General features: G+C 29.2%; 1 protein-coding gene across 1 annotated transcript; it reads left to right on the top strand.

Annotated features, from left to right (window-relative positions):
* The first annotated feature begins 15,008 nt into the window (after nt 1–15,008).
* On the top strand, nt 15,009–17,043 carry LOC113387735 (F-box/LRR-repeat protein 14-like). The gene has a single exon (XM_026625105.1). It carries the CDS (start codon nt 15,220–15,222, stop codon nt 16,690–16,692), a length of 1,473 nt encoding a protein of 490 aa, XP_026480890.1. The 5' UTR covers nt 15,009–15,219; the 3' UTR covers nt 16,693–17,043.
* Nucleotides 17,044–24,818: the final 7,775 nt, after the last annotated feature.

The following is a 24,818-nucleotide window of genomic DNA, read 5'->3' as shown; positions in this document are numbered from 1 at the left end:
GAATAATGGACGGTATCGAAATTTCAAATTTCTATTGTCACAAATCTCAAAATTAATAATTATAACTAATTTTTTTAACAAAGAATATTTGCCAATATTCAAAGATTTACTAAATAGTCAAGGTAATAAAAATATTATGCAAGATCAATGAATCAGACAAATTTGATAAATTATTTTCATTATTTTACAATAATGTTTGTAACTTTAATTTACTCTATTAACACTTTTGCGGACATTAAAAGTTTCAGCAAGGTAAAAAAATTGGCTGTTATATCCAAAATTTGATTAAAAAATTTGAAAATTAGATTATCAAATTTCAATCGTTATATACGATGAATGCTATAGCATCCAGGTCAACCATTGCGGGAAAACTTAAATAAACGAAAATACCTAAAGAATCATTTAGTCATTACCTTGGAGGTATAATAATAACAAAAACGCATGGTTATATAAAATTAAATTCAAAATTATTTAAAAATTGACTTTTAAAATTTAATACTGTAGCATTCATGCCATTCTGCATCACAATGAAAATGAATGCTATAGCATTCACGTCTGTGAAAGTGTTAAGTATTTTACATAATATCATAGTCTACGTTAGTCAGCTCATCAAGACTTTAAAATTTAAGAAATGCAACTTGCCTAAAAATCTCACTTACTCCTTACACCTAGTTACAAATATAATTTTCGATTCCTCTGCCCTGGCCGAGAGCTTTCTTTTCACTTTACATGTGCGGTTGTTATTTGTGCTCATATATCAGCTTGTGTGTCTATATATCTGCATCTATATTTTCTCTGGTGTGTTTCTCTTGGCGTTTGTTTTCGCATAAAAACTTTTCTCGAACGAATAAAATAAAAGTGACGCCGAAGTAAATCTAAAACAAAGAATATCAAGCGGCGAAGGCGACGACTTCAAGGAGAAAACATCGCCCATCAAACTTTTCAAACTATTGATAGATCTCAAGAGCTGTTGAAAATACAAAAGGTGAGATAAAAGACCTTAAATGGTAAGAGATAGTTGCGAATTATCAGTCAGAGATTCATTCAGGCAACCTGATGTCAAGCAGTAGTGATACAACACGTTTCAATTAAGACCATGTTGAAGATTTTTTTTACTCCTATCTGATTTGGATAAATCAAGTTTTTTCATATTGGCTCCCAATGTGTTGGTAGTCTCAAAGTTGTCACAACTCTCTACCTGTGATGTTTGTACGTTTATTGACATTTTTGATAGTCAACTATCCTCAAAATAGCATAAATGTCAAAATAGCATTAGTTCAACTTGTGGCATATTTTATTTTAAAAGTGTAACTCATCAGTACCAACAATTTTACAGTGCTAAATGTTATGCCCATAGTGTTGACATATATGACATTAAACATGGAACCGAGTATAGTTATTAAAATTATAGTAAAATTTGAATGAAATAAGTGGCCCATTAATTTAGATCTAATAGTATAAGAAAAGTGATATTCTCAAGAAAAAAAGGATAAAAAAATTGCGGTGTTCTCACACCTGGACCTGCCTTTGTATAAAGTATATAATGATATACAATGATAAATCTATACAATATGTATATGTATAATAATGATAAATCTATACAAACAAACAGATTTTTTTTCTGTCTTATTTTTAACTTCACGAAGGAGAAGTTTATATTTTTGCCAGAAAATTCGATTCGCAAAATTGTATCCATAAATACATGCACACTATATACACCCTCACACACACACATCCATTTTTTCTAAGGTATGCCACAATGTGCAGAAACTTCGAAAGAACTAGTGGTACATGGCATCGTGCCTTAAGGCAAATTGTTGGTACTTCTCGTACCATTTTTTTTAAATCACATCTTTTTAGAACTTTGATAGGGTAGGGCGGGGCTATTTGAGCAAATTTTTACTTAAACGGATGTAGCTCCTCAATGAAAAGTCTCAATAAATTGCTATACGTCTTAATGGATTTGTTGTTTATCGCATAACAAAAGTGTGAATACTAGTTTTTGGTAATAAGTAAAATTTAAAAGCTACAGCTGTTTGAATGCAAAAAGTCAAGTATGCTCAATGTACCCCATAGGTGGGGCAAGTTGAGCACTAAAAAAGTATAATGAAATTATAGATTCAATGTCGATTAGTGATGAAATAAAATAAGTTTTTAATAACCAGTTCTATATTTATAGTCTCTATTGACAGAGAAAACAAAACTTATAGTAATTTGCTTTGAATAATTAACGATTAATTAACTTAGGAATTATTTTACCATTATATTCAGTATTTTTGTTTAAAATCATTATTTCTTTATATCATTACTCATAGACTTAGCTTAAATCTTAAAAATAATAATTAATTTCTGGAAGTTAATGGTAATTGTCTTACTGACAGAACAAGTTTAGCAACTATGCTCAACTAGCCCCAACTCGGAATTTCAAAATAAAAGTGAGTTTATAAAAAAACCGTGAGAATTATACCCAGAATCTCTGTGCATATTAAAAGTACTATAATTATATGGAAGAATAAAATTTACCTGGTTAAAAATAAATAACATTTGACTAAACTAGACGAAAACTCGTGATGAATGACTTTTTTACTTTTTGGTCTCAAAATAAACAAAACGCCCGTGAGCCTCACTCATTTGTCCAGCGGCCACTAGTGATCGAGGGATGTTTATTTCTCCCAAACCTCTATCTTTCCGCCATATATTGCCTAAACGGACGGTGAATAGTTTTCGAGATATTTCGATTGCTCAACTTGCCCCTATGCTCAACTAGCCCCGCCCTACCCTAAATAAAAAAAAATATTTTTTTTTTTAAATATCGAATTTTTTTATACTTTGAAATATTTTGCAAAAATTAAATTGTGTTTCAAAGCAATAGCGATGAGTTAGCTTCGCAAAACCAAAATATAGGATCGCGTGAGCGCCGCGTCGTGGTCAAACGGATAAGTATTGGTACTAAACGAACATAAAAATACGAACAAAATTTGTTTTTATTAATATCTATAAAATGTTTGACAGTTAGATGTGCATATGTCTAATGATTATTTTTGTCAGTCAAATGACATTTTTTTACTTTTCTATTCGAGCTTCTAAACCTGCCTTCCCAAAAATTTTGTCAATACAAACAAAATGTTTTTTGAATCATTCAAATCGGATACTCCGTTCTATCAAAAACTGAATTTTTATTTTTGGTTCTTTTTGCCCTGTATCTTTGAAACTAGTCTTCGCTAAAAACTAATCAGCAAGTCTCCTTATCAATACTAATCGAATGTTTTTTAAATTATTAAAATCGGTTGATTCGTGTTCCCGAAATCGTCGACGATAATTTGTATCCACATAGACACACACAGGCACACACATACACACACACACATCCATTTTTTCTAAGGTATGCCAAAATGATCAGAAGGTTTTCAAACGTAAAGATATATAAAAACTTTCATTTTCGATTTTTTTGCGATTACTATAACTTTCCCTACAGGAAGTTAATAATTTATTAAGCATTTTTTTTAATTGTTTCGATGTTTTTATGAAATTTAACATGACGATAATGTTTATGCACTTAACATTCCTACGAAATTTGATTGAATTTTTGAAAAATTAATTCAAATTTGAAATAATAAATTACAAATACATGGCACACGAGCACGAGTCTGTGCTCTATAATTAATATAATTACAGATAATTTAAATGTGTTTGAGAGATATCATTCGGAAGTCGCAATATTTAGACTAGTAATTTTTTTATCTTAATAGCTAAGTGGCCAATTCTGCGACATAGCCGATAACATAGCGTTGTTATGGCAACGCTATCATTTTCTTCTTTCTTGATACTAAAAACTGTGAAAATGTCTATCAATTTTCCGGGCTATCATGCGTTTTACATATAAAACCATATTTTATAAATGCGCATCGCAAATATGCATTTATGATAACATTTTTTCTAGGTTTGTTTATATGTAAAATACGCCTGATCGTACAAGCAAATAGATAGCACTTTTACAGTTTTTTGTACCAAAAATGAAGGATAACATAGCCTTGCCATAACAACCTATGTTATCATCTATTTTGCCGCAGAATTGGTCTTTGAGTAATGAGATTAGTAAAACATTGAATTTACCCATAAATTCATTACAACAAACCAATAATTTATCAAACCTAACCGATTTGCCGAAAATGGAAATAAAAGAGCACTTTTTAGCTAATTCTTGATATTACTTGGCCGATTGTCTTGTAAAACTAATGAAGTTTCCTCCTTATCGAGTTTAATATATAAAAATTTTCATTTTTGATTTTTTAACGATTACTACCACTTACCATAGGCGGAAAGTTAACAAAAATTTACTAAAACATAACGAATTCTTCTTTCATTGAACAAATTTTCTTCCTCATATTCCGAAGTAATTGACTACAATCGTCATTGCACCTGTTTCACCTGTACCAGTAGTAGTAGTAGTACTTATATGTTATGATCGTGTGCCTGTTGTTTGTTTAAATGATTTAATAACGATCCAAATGAATTGGCACTTTGTATTAATCATGGACCGTAAATGACACGCCGATTGTGGACTGTGGAGTTTGTGAGCGAATGAGCGAATTGCTCCATGCTTTTCAATTAATTCGTAATAAACACTCAATTTGCAATCGCCGAGGCAACAAACAAACAAACAAACAAACATACAACAATTCTCAGAGATCATAATCGTTGACCGATTGCATCCAAGTTGTAATGATAATTGAGATGTTTAATGAAGAATGATTTATAATTTATACAGAGAAGTGATATTGTTGTTTAGTAGTGTAAATATTTTGAACTTCCCGAAGCAGAAGAAATCCTATTTGCTAGGAAAAAAGCAAAAAAAAACCTATTTGCCAATTTCATGTTTTCTCGACTTTTCAAGTCGAATAAGACCAAATTTGGACTAGTTGAAAGTGGCATTTTGCCTTAAAACAAGTTGCATAAACTTCCCGATATGTGTTATAATAGGCTTAATCAACCGAAATTGAGATTTAGATATTTAGATAAAATTTTCACGATTACATAGAACATATACGTAATACTAGATATTATTAACTTCCCGTAGAGTAAGTTATAATAATCGCAAAAACATCGAAACTGAAAAATTTTATATATCTTTACGTTTCAGAGGTTTCTGAATATTTTGGCAGACCTTAGAAAAAATGGATGTGTGTGTATGTGTGTGTATGTGTATGTATGTATGTGTGTGCGTGTGTGTGTGTGCGGATACAAATTGGTGTCGACGATTTCGGGAACACGGGTCAACCAATTTAAATAAATGAAAAAACATTCGAAAAAATGTTTTTACAAAAAATTTCATAATTTTGAAATTTTTCAAAAAAAAACAATATTTTCAAAAAAAATCAAATTTTCGAAAAATTTTCAAAATTTTCAAATAAATTATAAATTTTGGAAAATTTTAAAAAATAACAGTATTTAAAAAAAATTGGTTTCTTATAAAAATATGAGAATATTTCGTCGATTTTCAAAAAAAAAATCGAATATTGGTGTCAAACGATCGAGAATGACATCAAACGTCAAAAATATATAAAATTAGCAAGTCGGATTTTTCAGGGAAAACATAAACATGTTCTTCAAAAAATTAAAAACAGTAAAACATGTACTAAATATTTTAAATTAGTGTTTAATTAGAGTTATGAATAAAGTAAAATAATTTTTTACAAGAAAAAGTTATGTATTAAGTTATAATAGTCGCGAAAAAATCAAAAATATTTTTTTTTTATATATCTTTACGTTTCATATCTTTCTGAACATTTATTTATTTATCTATTCTGAATAACTTAAAAAAAAATAATTATGTGTATGTGAGTTATTGGGGATACAATTATTTGTTTACGTCTTTAGTAGCTTGGTTAAAAAATCAAAAAGTTTTATATTATATCAAAATAATTATTTTTTTCAAAGAAATTAGGATAAAAATAGATTATTGTACAGTTAGAGCATACGTAAAATTGTTTGACGTAAAAATGACAAAAGTCATCGAAGAATTTTCAATGGTAACAAATGATAAACTTATATTTTAATAAAGTGAAAAAAATACCGATATAATAAGCTTCTAGTATTGTAAGCTTTAAAGATAAAAATATTAGATGAAGATCATTAATGAATGTTTGAAATTTCACTCTAAAATGTAAACCATAAAAATTTGTTTCAAAATGTTTTATGTAAATTAAACTAGGTGTCTTAAGGCAAGTTGCATGAGTTTTCCAATATTTGTAATACTTGACTTAATCAACCGAAATTGAATTGGCTTTTAAATTTGTGAAATTGGTTCAGCTGTTTTTGAGAAAACGTCGACAAAAGGTCAAAAATCTGTTCACACACAAACACACATTCTTTTTCTAAATTTAATCTCATTCGATTCAGAATGGCTTGAAACGTCGAGAAAACATAACATTAGCAAGTCGATTTTTTGCGAAAACAAACTTCTCCTTCGGGAAGTTAATCAAAGGTATCAAGCAAAGAATTTTTAAACAAAAAAGTGAATAGAAATTTATTTTTAAAGCTAACTTTTATCATTTGCATATTTCATTTACCTAATTATTATTCCTAAACTAGTTTGTATTGAACAAATTCTTTCCGTTCAAGTTTTTATGATTAGATTTTCTTAAGCCGAGTGATGCAATTTTATGACTATGCATTTGGTCGGTCGGAAATGCATTCACGTGCATAATCTTCTCAGCAGGTGACATAGCGAACCATTAATATAATATCATATTTTATTATTACAAAATTTCAAAAATAGCAAAAGTAAATCCGACGAGGTCGTAAACCATCATAGGTAAACCGGTAAACCGAAAAACTGCACGATACGATTCTTGGAGGACAAAAAGGTATCAATGAATCATCATCGTCATCTTTGTTGATGAAAAGATAGATTGACAGGATAATTGAATCATTTGTATAGTAATTTAGGTATTTTGGATATATCTATGAATGGCATTGATGTAGGATACTTTGCAAAATCTTGGACGAATAATTTTGCACTTTGCTGCTAATTATTATGTCCCTTTTCGGCCGACTATTGTAAATTCATCAAATTTACTGAATGTCCTTTACTGGACAGTTGTAAATAAAAGAGTTAAATAAAAATTATTAAGAACCAGCTGTGCCCTATTTAGCGTTGCTATAATATCTAAAAAACATTTTTTAAATTTTAGAATTTTTTTTCCATGCTAATTCTATATGAAACTTTGATTGAATTACGCTCCGTCTAAAAGTTCATATTAAGAGCTAAAACTACTAGAGAATTTTTTCATCAACTTGGAAGCATTTGAGCCCCTGGGTGCAAGGAAATTTGAAAATGTCCATATTAAGGACCACCCTAATATACATATAAATAAAAATTTAGACAAAAATACGATTCTGATTCATCTTGACATATATTACATACATTAAGATGGACAATAGCGTTCATATCTTTTGCGATTGATTGTTGAATTGTATTAGATGCATCATCGAGTGAAACATCCCATTCAGCATCGCAATAATATATTAAACAACCTACTAGAAATATGTTCTGAAATTTTCCCAGTTTTTTTCTAAATATAGAAATATGTTGATATGCTACTTTTTCTAAATATTTTTATCTGTCACCTTTTACCCCATAGAGTGCAAACACATCCAATGCTCATTTTTAATTGGGTTTTTCAGAAATAAAAGCTACAATATTTATACAATGCCAAATATAATTTTTTTGAGCTCATTTTTACATAGATTAGACCTAAATATTCATCAGCATACTTGGAAAATTTATGAATATTATTTATCTCTTGTAAAATTTATTTTTAACTTTGTAGGGGTGTAGGGTAGATATAGTAATGGGCCAAAAATCGAAAATGAAATTTTTGCATACCTTCACGTTTTAGAGGTTTCTGAACATTTTGACATATCTCAGAAAAAATGGATGTGTGTGTGTTTTGTGTGCCCGCATTTTTTCGTTCAAGTTTTCAGGCGCACGGATCAACCGATTTGAATGATTTAAAAAAACATTCGATTTCTATTCATACGGAGATATTCTGATTAGTTTTTGGCAAAGGCAGGTCCAGCCGTTACTGAGATACGGAGCAAGGAGTGCAGAAAATACAAATCGAGTTATTGAGAGAACGGAGTATCCGATTTGAATGATTTAATAAGCATTTAAGTTGTAATGATTGGGAGAAGTGGTGATTAGTTTTTGGCAAAGGTAGGTCCCACCATTTCGAACATACAAAGCTAAATGTGCAAAAATATCAGTTTTTGAGTGAACTAAGCGTCCGATTTGAATGACCTAAAAAACTTTCTGCTTGTTTCAACAAAACAAAATTGCTTTTGGGAATAAAATATTTTTCAATATAATTTTTTTTTTGTATATCGAAAATAGTGCAGATTTAAATTTTAATTCTGACTAAAGTTCTAAACCTCACTTATATGCTTTAAATAAATAATTTTAACTCTGCAATTCAGTTTATATAATTCTTATAAATATTCGACAATGTTACAGTATTTATTTATAATCTATTTGAAAACATTTAATATTCCTCGAACATTTCGTTACGGTACAGGAAGTTCCAGTAATTTGCCTTAAGGCATGATGCCATGCACCACTAGTTTAAATTTTGCTAATTAATTTAGTTCATCTATGTATATTTATGTATAACTGTAGAGGATTATATTAAGAGCTAATAAATATAAAATTTTGTGGATGAGTCCATTTTCTTATTAGCAAAATTATTTTTTAATAATAATTTCACTTTTAATAAAATAAAACAACAAAAATCTTCTTCAAAGTTTTTATCTATTCATATATTATTATTCCCACTAACCAAAATTTCGGTTAAATTCATCCAAGTCGAAGAAAACGGTGTCCCGTAAAGAAACACACGAATACATTTGCATTTTTCTTAAGAATTCTTTTATAAACGATTTCTATGATTTTATCCCGAAATTTCTGACCTCAGAGAAGGATCTAGGTTAGGGTCTAGTGGTAGGTACCAGACATATCCTGGGGGAATACAATGGATAAATAGAAAGGGCTCTGGAAGGGTCCGATTTAATAAAGAAATGTGTGAAATTGAATAGAAGTTTTGATTGAAGGTGTTGTTTTAAGGATATGGTAATTCCCGTATGGTTTATAGTAATCGTCCCAAAAACTAAAATGTAAAATTTTGCATGTCTACACGTTTTTAAGGTTCTTGAACATTTTGGAATACCTTAGAAAAAATGTATGTGTGTATGTATGTGTGGATACAATTTTTTGTAGCATTCGATTTGAATAATCCAAAAGACATTCAATTCGCAATGATGTTGAGAATTAGTGATTAGTTTTTGGTAAAGGCAGATCCAGCCATTTCGGAGATACAGAGCAAAAAAAAATAAAAAATGCGAATTAAGTTTGTGAGACAATGGAACATCCGATTTGAATGATTCAAAAGACATTCAACCTGTATTGATATAATGTTTATAATAATTAAGTTTTTGCAAAGGCAGGTCCAAAGGTTTTGAAGACCCATAGGAAAAAGTTTAGAAAAAAGCCATTTGACGGTCAAAAACGAGATTTGTTGGAATTTAAATCCATTGATAAAAACGGGTATCGAAACTTTCAAGAAATTTCAAAATTTACAAACAAAAATTTAGTTTTCGAAAAAATTTCAAGTTTTAAAAAAAAATCGAAATTTTCAAATATATCAGTATTTTCAAAAAAGACATATTATTTCAATATTCAAATTTTTTAAAAGGTTTCAAAATGTTCAAAAAAATTCAATACTCTCAGAAAAATCTAATTTTTCTTTTATGAGCTTTTAAAATTTTTAAGTTTGTACGGGAAGTTCCAGCAATTTGCCTTAAGGCACGATGCCATGCCCCACTAGTTTTGTTTCGTTTTGTGATTAAATTTCATTTTTCATATATTTCACATCGATTTAAAACTCACAAGAAATTTCAAAATCTTCAAAGAAAATTTAGATTTCGAAAAAATTTCTAAATTTTCAAAAATATCAGTATTTTCAAAAAAGGCATATTTTTTAATATTCAACTTTTCTAATCTAATGTTTCGTTTCTGAGCTTTTAAAAATGTTAAATTACGGTACGGATAGTTCCAGCAATTTGCCTTAAGGCACGATGCCATGCTCCACTTGTTTTGTTTTGTTTTTGTGATTTTATTTCCCTTTTTATAAATTTTACAAACTTACAAGAAATTTCAAAATCTTCAAAAAAGTTCAAAAATATCAGTATTTTTTTTTTAAAAAAAGTCATATTGTTTTAATAGGCAATTTTTTTAAAAAGTTTCAAAATGTTAAAAAAATTCAAAATTCTCAGAAAAATCTATTTCTTTTTTGAGCTTTTAAAAATTTTACATCGATTCAAAACTGACAAGAATTTTCAAAAAGATTTAAAAAAAAATCGTTTTACAAAATTTCTAAATTTTCAAAAATATCAGTATTTTCAAAAAACGCATATTTTTTAATGCCTAATAAAGGCAAAATTCTCAAAGAAATCTAATTTTTCTTCTGAGTTTCTAAAAAATTTTAAGAAACGCTACGGAAAGTTCCGTTGAATTAAGACACAATGCCATGCACCACTATACAAAATTTCTAAACTTTTAAACATATCAGTTTTTTTTTTCAAAAAATGCATTTTGTCAATATTCAAATTTTTTTAAATGCTTTCAAAATGTTCCAAAATGTTGAAAAAAAATAAAAGTTCTCAGAAAAACCTAATTGTTCTGTTCTGAGCTTTTAAAAAATTTTAAGTTACCGTACGGGAAGTTCCAGCAATTGGCCTTAAGGCATGATGCTATGCTTCACTACTTTTGTTTCCCTCTTTATAAATTTTACATTCTTTTTAAGAAAAGCCTTCAAGTAATTATTAATAGCAAAATTTGAGTCAGACCAATTGGTGCATTTTTAATATTTCTCAAAATTTCTTGACACAAAATTATTCCCAAAATAAACAAAAACAATTTATAAAGCTCTATAATCTGTAATATTCGGTAAATAAAAATTGCATAAGGGATATTTAAAGGATTTTTTTTACCATAAGAAAACTCTCAAGATCTACAAGCATTAATTAAACTATTTGAATTTGATTACATATTTTTTCTTCAAGTTATTGTATTACATAATACTAATGTTAGGCTTAATATTGTTTAATAGTTGTATTTTTCCTATAATTAATTCAATTCAGATAATTTATTTTCTGTAATTATTAAATTTATTCCTGGATCCGTATAAATATAAATATAAATAAATTATGAATATTATAAATTATGAATAATTTCATATGAATCATTTCATTTCAATTCATTTATGCTAAAAAATGTTAACAAAAAAAATAGAGTTTCGGACCAATAGACAGACCAATTGGTATATTTTTAATATTTGCCAAAATTTTGGATTTTACTCATTTTGGCAATATTGGACTAGAGCAACCCCATATCTTCAAAAACACACTTTGTACACATACTATAAAATAAAACAATAAAAACCACCCCCCTAGCTCTAAGTCTATCCAAGTACCGCATATCCTGAGGGAGTCCTAAACCTAAATAACAATAGGAGTCAGTCAGGTTCAGGTAATACCTGGCATTCGAAAATTCCACCTTGCGCACACAAAACACAAAAGAGACCTAGATGATCGTTCTTTTCATATAATGTGAGTTTTCGAATTCGTGAGTTTTAGAGTTTTCGAGTTGTGAGTTGTGCGAGTTCGCTTGAAATTCTGTCTTGTGTCTGCTGACACAAAACACAAAAGTTTAAAGTTGGTTCCACCGAAAACTCAAAATGAAACGAAAATGAAAGAAAAAAATATATAAATATCGGATCTCTCAAGCATTCCGTCCTACTATAGCGACTGTACGAGGAATGCGAGCCTATAGGGCTGGGGAATTGATGGAGTCGAAGTCGATGTTGGCGAAAAATCGATGTTGGATAAAAATATTATTTGAATTAGAATTAGTGATACGGGCGATATTTTTGTGTATGCGCTTTTTACTGTATATTAATTGTTAAAGTATTGTTGAAAGTTGTTACATTTTAAAAGAAAGTATCAAATAATTTGAAGATGTTTTTTACCTAAAGAAGTACTTAAAAATATAATTTAACGATACCTAATATGAAAAACTGAATTAATAATAAAAACAATAAATGAAGATACGATATAAAATAAATTAGAAAAATTGGCAAAAAAATTAGGCAATTTTTCAAATAATTTTCTAAATTCTGAGACATTTTCCAGTTTCAGTCTACAATTAACGTCATTTTTGCCAATTTATGTTGTTTTTAGAAAATTTGTAACATTTTGAGACAATATACAATATTTACAGATAATCTACAGCATTTAAAAATATAATTATTTATATATTTTTTAAAAATATTTTTTATTGATCTGTGACATTTTCAGACTTTTTATCTTTATATTTAATATTAATTTATCTTTATTATTTTATCTTTATATTTAATATTTATATTTAAAGATTAAATGTCTGAAAATGTCGCAGATCAGAAAATTTTGAAAATTGACTGAAAAATGTTTGGATTATTTGAAAAATTCAGACAATTTACGACATTTTCAGGTAATTTTTACAAAAATTTTAAGTATTGTTTCAAACATCTTTTTTATTGGTTTTATTTTAATGACTAAATAAATGGCGACATAAATATTGCTTTTAACTAGTAATAACATATTTAAATTGTATAAAACAGTCATCTTTAACTAAATAGCATCCAAAACCATTCAAAAAAAAATTACTGAAAAGTGAGTTCACACAAAACATTAATGAAAAATATTTCTAAAACCAAATTAACACTAAAAATTTATACAAACACTGGTAATGGATGGAAATAACGATAGTCAAATTTATTATTATTATTAATTTAGACTAAATTTAACCTAATATAAGATGTTGCTACATCAAAAATATCGTCAGTTTTATGAATGGACTAGTAATACTATATTACTACCATAAACTGAACAATATTTCACATCCTGTGTGAAAATAGCACCTGTTAGTGACTTGCCATTTTAGTTCGGACTTTAGAAATTTCACAAGAACAGTTTTTTTTTATCAAAGTTATTTCACATCTCCAGATTTTTTGAAGAACCTCTCACAATTCTATAATTGTAAAATTTTAAGCAATGAATGAATTTGGATTTATCTTTACATTTACGAACAATAAGAATTATTCTTAATATAATTCAAAATTTTACTGTAAATAAATTCAAATGTTCATAATGGTACTTACAAGGAGTACCTTACATTTATTCCCTTACGATTTCTATAAAACTTTGCATGATGATAAGGTTGATAGTCAAAATCAATTACTAAAAATATTATAGGCTTATGAAAAGTGGTTTAGTTTTAAAAATTATTCAAAAATTTGAAAAAAAATCTATAAATATTAATAAAATAGTATATAAATTCATTATTTATTTTATGCTTCACAATTTATTTTTTTTATTCTGTGCTTTATTTACAACTGTCCAATTAAGAACATTTAATACATTTGGGGAATTTACAATTGTCATCCGTGAAGGAACATTGTATACTAAATGGGCAAGTTGGAAAAACAACTAAATTGTCTAAAAAAATCAGTATAATTTGAAAAATAATGTTCTGTATAGTCTGCTTCAGATGCTTTAAAAATGTTATGGATAATCTGAAAAAACTTCATATAGATAGACTGAAGATTATATGGTTAGTTGTAAATGTTTTGGATAGTCTGAAAATTTTCTGAATAGATCTATAAGAATGTTTTTGGTAAAAATATTCTGGATAGTTCTAAAATGTTGTGGATAGTTTGAAAATTTACACTACCCGGCATATCTTCGGACTATCCAAAACAATTTTAGATTATCCAGAACATTTACAAAATATCCATATAATTTTGAGATAATTTAAAATATTTTTCGTCCATTTAGAATATTTTTAGACAATTTTGATCCTTTTTAAACTATTCAGAACATTTTCAGACTATGTAGAACATTTTTTAACACTCCATAATACTTTCAGACTACCCAGAATATTTTCAGACTAATCTGAACATTGGATAGTCTAAAAATGTTCTGGATAATCTGAAATTGTTGCAAATAGTATAAATAAGTTATGAAGTATTGAAAAATATTTCAGCAAACAATTATGGGTAGCCTGAAAATGTTCTAGACTGTCTGCAAATATTCAAGAGAAAAAATATTTTGTATATTTATATAATAGTTGGAAAATGTTCTGAATATATAGTCTGCAAATGTTCTAGATAGTCTGAAAAGTTCTTGAGGGTCTAGATAGTTTATGATAGACCTAAAATAATCTTTATATTTTGTAAATGTTACAGATATGCTAAAAATGTTATAGATAGTTTCGAAATGTCCTAGATAGAATAAAAATATTGCAAATTGTTTGAGAATGCTGCAAATCGTCTAAAAAATAATAGAATTAAAAAAATATCTGAATAAAATTCTGAATAAAAATATAATTTGAAAAAATTCTGAATAAAAATATAATTTGAATAAAATCTGAATAAAAATGATTTAATAAAATGTTTCTTTTAAAATTTAAATGATGTACCTATATGCGTTTTTTTTCTTAGAAATAATAGTAAAGTTAAATAACTTTATATATCTAGTATTTTTAATAAATAAAAAATTCAATCCTCCTTTTTCAAATGCATAAACATAAAAAATTGCGTTAAAAATTTCACATTTTTAAAACTCATCCCATTTCGATATCGAATTTCCAACAAGTCCCTTATACCCCCCCACTCGCCCATGTGCGTGTTTTGGAAACGCGCCCATGTGTGCGTTTCGTGTTCCGACGCGCTTCGTAGAGGGGAGCGAAACCGGCAACTTTAAAAATACCGCCGCGATGGCGCCCCAATCAATACGACGCTAGCGGTCACATGGTCCCGAGCTTCGACCAATCACAAACGGGCTTCTCGCGAACTCGGCCGAAGTGCGACGTCTCGATTCGAACGGCGCTGAGTAGACACGAGCGCTCATAACCGCTTCGGACGCTCAGTCAGTAACAGACGATGGTAGAAGACACAAGAGTAAAAGACACAGGGATAAAAGATACAAGAGTAAAGGATACAGGAGTAAAAGTTAAATAAAAATAAAAGACGTTTTGCCAAAAGTGTTGTGTTTATATAAAGATGTGTGTGCGTTCAAGTGCTAAAACGATACGGTGAAATTTTAAATCAAAAGTGTCTATTACCAATGATGTTAAATATGATGGAAGACGCCGGACACCTAGTTTTCACGGAATTACCCGGCGCTCTTTTACACTCCGTGACAGCCCTCCACCACCATCACCATCACGCTGGACATCGCACCAGGACGTTGTTGCAACAGCAGCAACGTTACGCCCCTTACCATCTTCACCAACCCCATCTCCTACCGTCTCCTCAACAGCACCAGCAAACCCAACGAGAAAGGCGACCTGTTACCCCTCAGCCAATCCTGACTTCCCAACACCACCAGCCCGAACCCGAACCCGAAGAGCAAAGGACGACGCACGTGTCCAGGCTGTATCCGGAACTTTTAGCACTGATTTTTGCCCATCTGGATGTAAGGGATCGTGGACGAGCCGCCCAAGTCTGCACGGCCTGGAGGGATGCGGCTTACCATAAATCGGTTTGGCGCGGGGCTGAGGCTAAATTGCATCTTAGGCGCGCGAATCCTGCCTTGTTTCACTCTTTGGTCCGCCGTGGTATCCGCCGGGCGCAGGTTTTGTCCTTAAGGAGGTCCTTGAGGGATGTTGTGCAAGGTGTACCGAATTTAGAATCTTTGAATCTCAGCGGGTGTTATAATGTTACGGATGCAGGTTTAGCACACGCACTAGTCAGCGAATTACCAGCTTTGCGTTCTTTAGACTTATCCTTGTGCAAACAAGTCACGGATACGTCTTTAGGCAGGATAGCGCAATCTCTTAAAAACTTAGAAACTTTGGAACTTGGTGGATGTTGCAATATTACCAACACAGGATTACTTCTAATAGCGTGGGGTTTAAAGAAATTAAAACGTTTAGACTTAAGGTCGTGTTGGCATGTGAGTGATCATGGTATAGGACACCTGGCAGGCTTAGATAAGACTACAGCCGAAGGCACCCCGGAGTTGGAGTACTTGGGTTTACAGGATTGCCAAAGACTGAGCGACGAGGCTTTGCAACACGTGTCCACCGGTCTTCCGAAACTGCGCAGCATAAACCTAAGTTTTTGTGTCTCGATCACGGACGGTGGTCTCAAACATTTAGCCAAAATGCCTGAACTCCGAGAACTCAACCTCCGATCCTGCGACAACGTCTCGGATATCGGTTTAGCCTATTTGGCGGAAGGTGGTTCGCGGATAGACACGCTGGACGTGTCCTTTTGCGACAAGGTAGGCGACCAGGCTTTGGAGCACGTCAGCAGGGGCTTATTCCGACTTCGATCTCTATCCTTGAGCGCCTGCCAGATCACCGACGAAGGCCTGGAAAGAGTCGCAAACGCCTTGCACGATTTAGAAACCTTAAACATCGGCCAATGCAGCAGAGTCACGGATAAAGGACTTACCTTGATTGCTGATAGCCTGGCAGGATTACGAGCAATTGATTTGTATGGTTGCACAGGAATAACTTCAGCTGGTCTTGAACGAGTCACGAAGTTACCACAATTGGTAGTTTTGAATTTGGGACTTTGGCACGTCAGGTGATCAGAGGGTGCACGACCATAATAAAAACAAGGTGTAAAAATTCATTTCGCGTCGGGGGTGGTAATGGTAATAGATACAGTAATTCGTTAAATGTTTTTGTTTATGGTGATACTGTGTAAATGTGATTCCTTCCCCCGACGACTTTCTAGTGACCTTGTTTAAATGGTTTGATTATTTTGATTATTAGTTGTGATAGGAGTGTCATACTCTCTTTTTGAAAATGTTGATAGTGTGTGAACTTCGGATGATGAACTATTAAAAATAAGACTGTTTCCGAATGAGGTGAACTTTTATTGAAATTCTATTAGAACAAGTTATATAAATGAAATTCTTTCAAATGTGTTACTAAAAAAAGACGATATTTCTTTTTATATTAATTATTATTATTATAAAAATACCTAAGATTTTTTTACCTATAATTCCATTTAATTTGTATATATGTTGTGTAAAATCGAAGCGTTTCGCAAAATGTTATTCCAATTTGTTTTGATGGAAACTATTTTGGAGGAGGAGGATGGATCTATTATCATTTATTATTATTATTACTATTTTCTTCTCCTCCAATATTTTTTCTGTCCAAAATCAACCATGTGTAGCCTATTTTTAGTCCTGATTTGAAATTTATGTCCTGATTTATGATACTATTCTATTTTTTTGTTTTTGAAAATTTCATTATGCAGTGAAATCTGTATATATTGAGATGATGAAAAAAGCGATGCATCTGATGCATGAAATGTTTTGTATATTTTAAAAAGGCGAAAATACAGTTTCTACTTGTTGAATTTAAAGTTTGTCTTTGATTTTTATAAATGTGACATAGTTTGTTGTTTGAATTTTCAGATGAGATATTAGATGAAAATATTAATGGTTGTAGGATTGAAAATTGCAACAGATTTTTCTTATGGTACATTTTTTCGAGAAAATGGATACTTTTTATCGATATATTTTCTTCAAATATTTATAAATAATTATTTTTACGTTTTACGTAAAGAAGTTTGTTTTTAAGATCTCTGTGTTCTAAGCATTTTCCAAAAAATGTGTATTAAAATCAATATTCTAGTATTTTGTATTTGTCGTTTTTTTCTTTAAATTTAAATGTTTTTTCTAAAAATAAAATTTTATTTGCCCAACATTTAAACATACTAAATTTTTATATTTTCCATTTTATTTCAATACGATATAAGTATGATACATGAAAATAGAAATTAACAATATCTTAAAATAATAATTTGCAATTGAATATATTTTATAATTTTTTTTTTAATTTATTCGAAGTAGAAAATAGCGTACGAATATTTTTCAATTAATGTTTTTCTAAGTCTTTCAAATTTTATTTAATTTTTAACAAATTTAAAAAATGTGAGTAAAATTCGTAATAAAATTAGTTTTTCCTTTTCATTTAAATAGTATGATTTTTATTGTTCAAAATAAACTAATTTGATAAAATTAGAGTTCCAAAAATCTCTATAAAACTATTAAAAGAAATTGCAGAAAAAATCATTGAAAGTAGCTAATAATTTTTATATAAAGAATAATTTTGATATATTACTTTATTATTTAAAATAACATTTTTCCCGAATAAGTTTCATATTATGATTTTTATTATACAATAAACTAAAATCGTTATAATTTTTTTATATAAAATGTTTATGTTAAAAAATAATTTCATTTTTTTAGTTAAAATGCGAATCAATTAATATAATATATAATTAATAAAATATTTTAATAGCGAATTTAGAATTTTCCATAAAAATTCTTGCAGAAAAATTGTGGTGTATAAACAAGATAAAACAATTTTCATACAGAGAACAATTTTGATCATTTTTGTAAAAGAAAAAAAAATTAATTATCATTGTTCAAAATAAAATCTTAAATTTTTATTAAAATGCGAGTCAATTAATATAATAGATTATTAATAGAATATGTTTTTAGAAAAATAGAATTGTCTATAAAAATTTTGCCAAAAAAATAATCGTGGTGTATAAACAAGATAAAATAATTTTTATACAGAGAACAATTTTGTTAATTTTTGAAATAGAAAACCAATGCCTTATCAAATTAAGAACTTTTTTTATAAGTTCTCTGATTTATACAACAATGTACATAATTAAAAAAAAAGAAATAATTATTAGCTACTTTTTTTTACCAAAATGTGATAATTTAATTATATAAGAATTTGAGAATCAATTCAACATTTCCTAATCATTAAAATCATTTAATAATAATCCATATAATAATTCTGATGACTTACAATATATTAACCAAACCATTTGATCGTATAATTTTTGTTAATATTATTTTTTGAGAAAGTTGTCTTCTTGCAAAAAAAAAATCGATTTAAAATAATATTTTCAAGCAAGGCAGACAAAATTATACATTATTTTTAATATAAACCAGCTTATTTTTAAATATTACTTCTTACACAATTTCTGTTTTATGGCTTTAATTTTGTTATAAATGTAAAGAAGTGTTAATTATTAATATGTCTTCTTGGAGGTTTCTTCATTCAAATATGGTTTTATAAATTTTACAATTGATTTTCTTCCATATCACGATTTCTTCGATCACAACACTTTCTTCTTGATATCATATCTTACATTTTGTGCACTTCTAAGAAAGTCATATGTCATAAATCTATATATTCAAACTTTCGATAGAATTCCTGAAAGAATATCACATTTCATGAATTGATAGAGTTAGAGGAGACTGGGTTATTTGATACCAATTTTATTTGCATTTATAAAATATTCAATATCAGTCAAATATTCAATACACTGTGATATAATGGACTAAAATGAACTTAATAATAATTTAAATAAAAATCAGAATAAATGTTGAAAAAATCCTATATTTTTAGTGATAGGGATGAAGTAGTAGGTAGTCATATTATTCGTTAATTTTGTGTTTCTTAGAAGTTTAAATTATTTTTGTTGATCAACTCAATTTCGTTTATGTGATTATGCAAGTCTATGCAAATTGTCTTAAGATAAAATTAATACCACTTTTGTACTCATTTTCTTTTTTATATAGAAAATTTGAAAGTTATCATTTTTTTTTATTAGAGACTTTATATAGTACTGTCCATTATAAATTTTTGTTTCAATAAATTTGAGGTATTATCAACTCTTCACAAGGGAAATACACAAGATACAAATGGATTACATGAGAGACAGCATTAATTTTAGTATTTGTAAACAGTTTTCTATAAATTCTTTTATTGAATTTTTTCTTTGCTTAATTCTTTTTCAAAACAGATCTTTATAATTCCAACTCCAAAAGCCCTAACATTTCCAATCGAACAAATAAATACTTAGATCTATTTTTTTGGAAAAATATTTATACAAAAACTATTTTTTTTGGATACCTAACACTATATAAATATTATAACTTTCATTAAAAATTGTAATTATATATTTTACACTAAATAATTTTTGACAAAATCCTAGAACCAAATTAAAAACAAAGGAGATATTCAATTAATTCAATTCAATTTTATTTCAATAAATTTTCAATTAGATTTTTTGGGAAATTTTTGAAAAAATCGACTTTTTTGAAAAATTTGAAATTTTTTGGAAATGTTTTTTGAGATTTCTATTTTTTGCACTCTTTGCTCCGTATCTCCGTAACGGCTGGACCTGACTTTGCCAAAAACTAATCAGCACATCACCCCATCAATAGGAATCGAATGTTTTATGAATCATTCAAATCGGCTGATCCGTGCGCCCGAAAACGTCGACAGAAAATTGTATCCTCACACACACACATTCATTATTTCTGAGGTATGCCAAAATGTTCAGAAATCTTCAAAATGTGAAGAAATGTAAAAATTTTCAATTTCGATTTTTGGACAATTACAATAAATTACCCTATCTTACATTACTACGGGAAGTTAAAAATTAGTGCAAATTTTGTTTACATTTCTTTGGGTTTCGTACCAAGATTTATACTATTTAAAATTCACTTAAATAGTTATCCTGACAAATGACATTTACAACAGTATGGATCAACGAACCGACTTCGGAATTTCGGACTTTTTTTTAAAAAGATTTAAAAATTTTCAAGTTAAAAAAAAAACAAAGCTTTCAAAATGCTCAAAAAATCTAATATTTTCAAAATTCTCAAAAAAAATAGGAAGTTCCAGAAATTTTTCTTCAAGGCACAATGATGCACCACAAGTTTTTGAGGAAACTCCGGTCTAAAATCAGCTCACAAACTTTTTCCAAATTTGGCCTCATTCGATTGAGAATGACTTGAAACGTTGAGAAAACATAAAATTGGCAAATCGAATTTTTTGATGAAAACATAAACTTCTCCTTCGGGAAATTAATTAAATAAAACTAATACCCAAATAGCTTATTGCCAAGTGGAAAATTATAACTATTTTTATAACCGAAAAATTTCAATTCAATTTTCAAACAAATAAAGCTGGAGTAAACTTTGACTTTACTCCATAAAGCTTATTTTATCGGATTTAACTTGGACAGCTTGATATCAAGAAGTAGTAATTTTATCAGTTTTTACTTGAAAATATAGATTTCTTAGTTGAGAAAATTTTTTGATTTTGAAAAAACGTTTATCAAGCAAAATCCATCTAACATTAATTTCCAAATTTGGTCTCATTCGATTCAGAATGGCTTGAAACGTCGAGAAAACATAAAACTAGCAAATCGGATTTTTTTATGAAAACATAAACTTTTCCTTCTGGACGTTAATAAATATCGTTTTTTCTTTTGTTTGCTCTCCAGTTCGATTCTGATATAAATAATAATTCATATTTTCGAAATGTGTTATGCTGAACGCACGTCCATGTTTGTTAGAAAAAAGAACTTTTGCTAGATAACAGCGCCAACATATATTTATAAATCCAACATATGTATATATAAATATATATATATATATATATATATATATATATATATATATATGTATATAATGTATATATATTTGTATATTATTATATTTATATATGGTGTGCAATGTGTATATAGTCAGAGGAGATAAGAACGACTGATAAAACGCGTTTCCGCCGACTTCGACCAGTCAGTCGTTTTGCTGGTGGATAGTAATCGGATTTTTGTATCAAAACACACGAAATAACGAAAAAAAATTTTTTTTATATCTCAATATATTGAAGATTCTTTGGTCGGCGTTGAAACATATTGAAATGAATAAAACAGCCAATGCGTCGAATGAACAAATATTTATTTTAGATTTGTAAAGTTTCGAGACTAGATGTGTCTCATCATTCAATTAGAAGAAATTATACAATATAAGGAAAAATTCTGAATTAATGACGTAATAATTAAACAAATTAGATTATACATACCAAATAAAAAAAACACATGATACTATCGCAGAAAAACAAAAATGGTTAGAAATTAAAAATTTATTGAAAAAATTGTTCAAATCAAAGAATTTTCAAATTTGTAACAATTTAGCTACAACGTAACAAAAAATTGCGTCTATTAATTGTGTCAGCCAATTTTAAATTTTTAGAAGAAAAAGTAATAAGTTCTAACCTGGTGCGGTATCCATAATTATTATTAAATATATATAAAAGTACTGAATCAATGCCACTTGACATTGGTGTTTAAAATTTATGCAACTTCCCGTTTTATATTAGTAATAAACGCCAATCGTAAATCAAACATCATAATAATATGCAACAAATTAAAATTTTATTACGGAACTGTATTAAGAAAAAAAATTATAGGCCCAATTTGACTTTGAGCAGTTATATTGTGAAAATCAAACCAATTATATCACAACAAATTCTACATTTCAAACAAACAACTATCTGACTATGTTCAGTAAAACTCCTAGGTAATTCATCATAATAAAATGTGTTTTTTGCTGTTTTTCAAAAATTTGTCACCTGGTTCTTTTTACCCCATAGACTGGAAAAAAATGATACGGCCAGGGTGCAAACAGGTCCAATGTCTTATTTTTAATTTTAAGGGGATTTTACGAAATATTAGCTACATTATGCAACCAATGCAAAATAGAAATTTTATGGGTACATTTTTTACAGAGATAACACTGTATATAAACTTGATCTGGTTCGTCAAAAATATTCATCAGCAGAGTTGGAGTGCTTATTTATTTAATTTATCCCCCGTAAAATTGTTTTTTAACCTAATTTACTATTTTTTATAGTTTACGCCTTTGCCAGGGTAAAGGTTTAGTTGGTCCTTTTTACCCCTCCCAGGTGTAAGCTTTTATAGAGGTTATTTAAAAACACCTATTGAATCTAACTCAAAATTAACAATAAATCTTACAAAACAATTAAATAACGTATACTTTAAATTTTTTTGTTAAAGTCTCGTAAACTAAGCAACAGTGCTCACAACTAAAAAAACAATGGAAGAAAATACTTTTGATATGGATTTTCAAACAATGTCGTTTATCTCCTGATAGCAACGTTGCAGGAATCAAGGTGATGGCCATTTGCGGTTTGGGTGATCATCGTGTTGACTTTTGTATTTGTCTGAATGTGTTCGTATTTTATTTTTTTCTACGCTGTCTTTACAGGTCAACTAATTTGGGACATACTTTGTGAGGCATTAAAACTTTTTTTCAATAATTTATTTTGAAATCTATGCATTGGTTTCAAGTTTTCTAATCTTCATAGAGGCAACCATCCATCAATTTTCATCATCATTGGCCGTATAGAAAAGCTTCTTAGAAGAAGTCTTATGATTTGTGCCTTAAACCTCATGCAAAATGTTTTATGTGTTTGCTTTCCCTGAATTCCACATGACAAAATGGATGACTGCTACTCTTTCTTTGATTTTCCTTAAATCGTCTTCATAGATGCATCAACTATCTATTACTAAAAAGACTTCTCATTCTCATTCTTAGAAGAAGTTTTACGACGACTCTTGCGAGTCTTTTACAATAAGAGTTGGTGTTTCTGGTTGGCATTTTTGTATCCAGCCATAGTAGCCATTGCCAGTGCAAATGTTTTTAATCTTGATGCGGTTTATAACGAGATTAACGTCAAGTATAAATAAAATTCATTCCGCATGGAAAACGTCAACGTGCATGTTGCATTTGCTGCAGTTGCATCGCGAATATAAAAGTCGACTTATAAAAAATAATAGCCCAGATCCGCATTAGATGAATTAAATATTAGAAGTCAAAAGTCCAAAGTCAAAGAAAGGAAATTTTTCAAGGGTACGAGAAAAATTTTCAGGTTTTGATTTGATGGCTGATACTTTGTATAGCATAGAAATAATAATAATGGATAGTACTGCCTTAGGGCAAGTTCTTGAGTTGAGTTAAACTCCATCTCGATTCAATGAAAATTAGTGTAAGAGTTTTACCATTGCCATTGCCGTTTCACATCGCAGTACCCGAAAATGAGCAATTGGGGACATATTATTAATAATTAATCGCAAGAAAATCGAAAATGTACTTTTTTATATATCTTTACGTTTCAGAGGTTTCTGAATATTTTGGCATACCTTAGAAAAAATGGATGTGTGTGTGTGCGGATACAAATTTTCATCGACGATTTCAGGAACACAAATCAACCAATTTGAATAATTAAAAAACATTCGATTTGTTTTAATAAGGAAACGTGCTGATTAGTTTTTGGCAAAGGCAGGAGATACGGTGCAAAAAGGCCCAAAATTCAGTTTTTGAAAGAACGGAGCGTCCGATTTGAATGATTCAGAAAACATTTGACTTGTATTGATGAAACGAAGAATTGAGTAGATTTTTGGAAAGGCAGGTTCAACGGTTATGGACTCCCAATAAAAATAAGGTTAAAAAAATGCCATTCGGTGGTCAAATATGTTCATTAGACATGGGCACATCAACCTAATAGAGAATTTTAATAATGTGTACACATTTTGTGTAATTTTTTTGAGTTCCGTACCAAGATTTTTAATTTTAAAATTTATTTATATGGTTCAAACAAATGTCCTCGACATTTTCGACGGTATCCATATGTATGATTGAAAAAAACTCTCGATCGCGAGGCAGTTTTGCAAAAGGCACGTCTAGCCGTTCCGGAGGTATGGAGCGCAAAGGGTGTAAAAATGGTTATGCAGTTTTTGAGAAAAACATCGTCCGATTAGATTGATTCAAAAAATCTTTTACTTGTGTAGACGGTGTGCAAA

This window comes from Ctenocephalides felis, unplaced genomic scaffold (genome assembly GCF_003426905.1).
Source record: "Ctenocephalides felis isolate EL2017-DRISC unplaced genomic scaffold, ASM342690v1 CF-g0.4_SCAFFOLD_03572, whole genome shotgun sequence".
Classification (NCBI taxonomy): domain Eukaryota; kingdom Metazoa; phylum Arthropoda; class Insecta; order Siphonaptera; family Pulicidae; genus Ctenocephalides; species Ctenocephalides felis.
The sequence above is the reverse complement of the archived record's forward strand: the minus strand, read 5'-3'. Positions and strand labels throughout refer to the sequence as shown.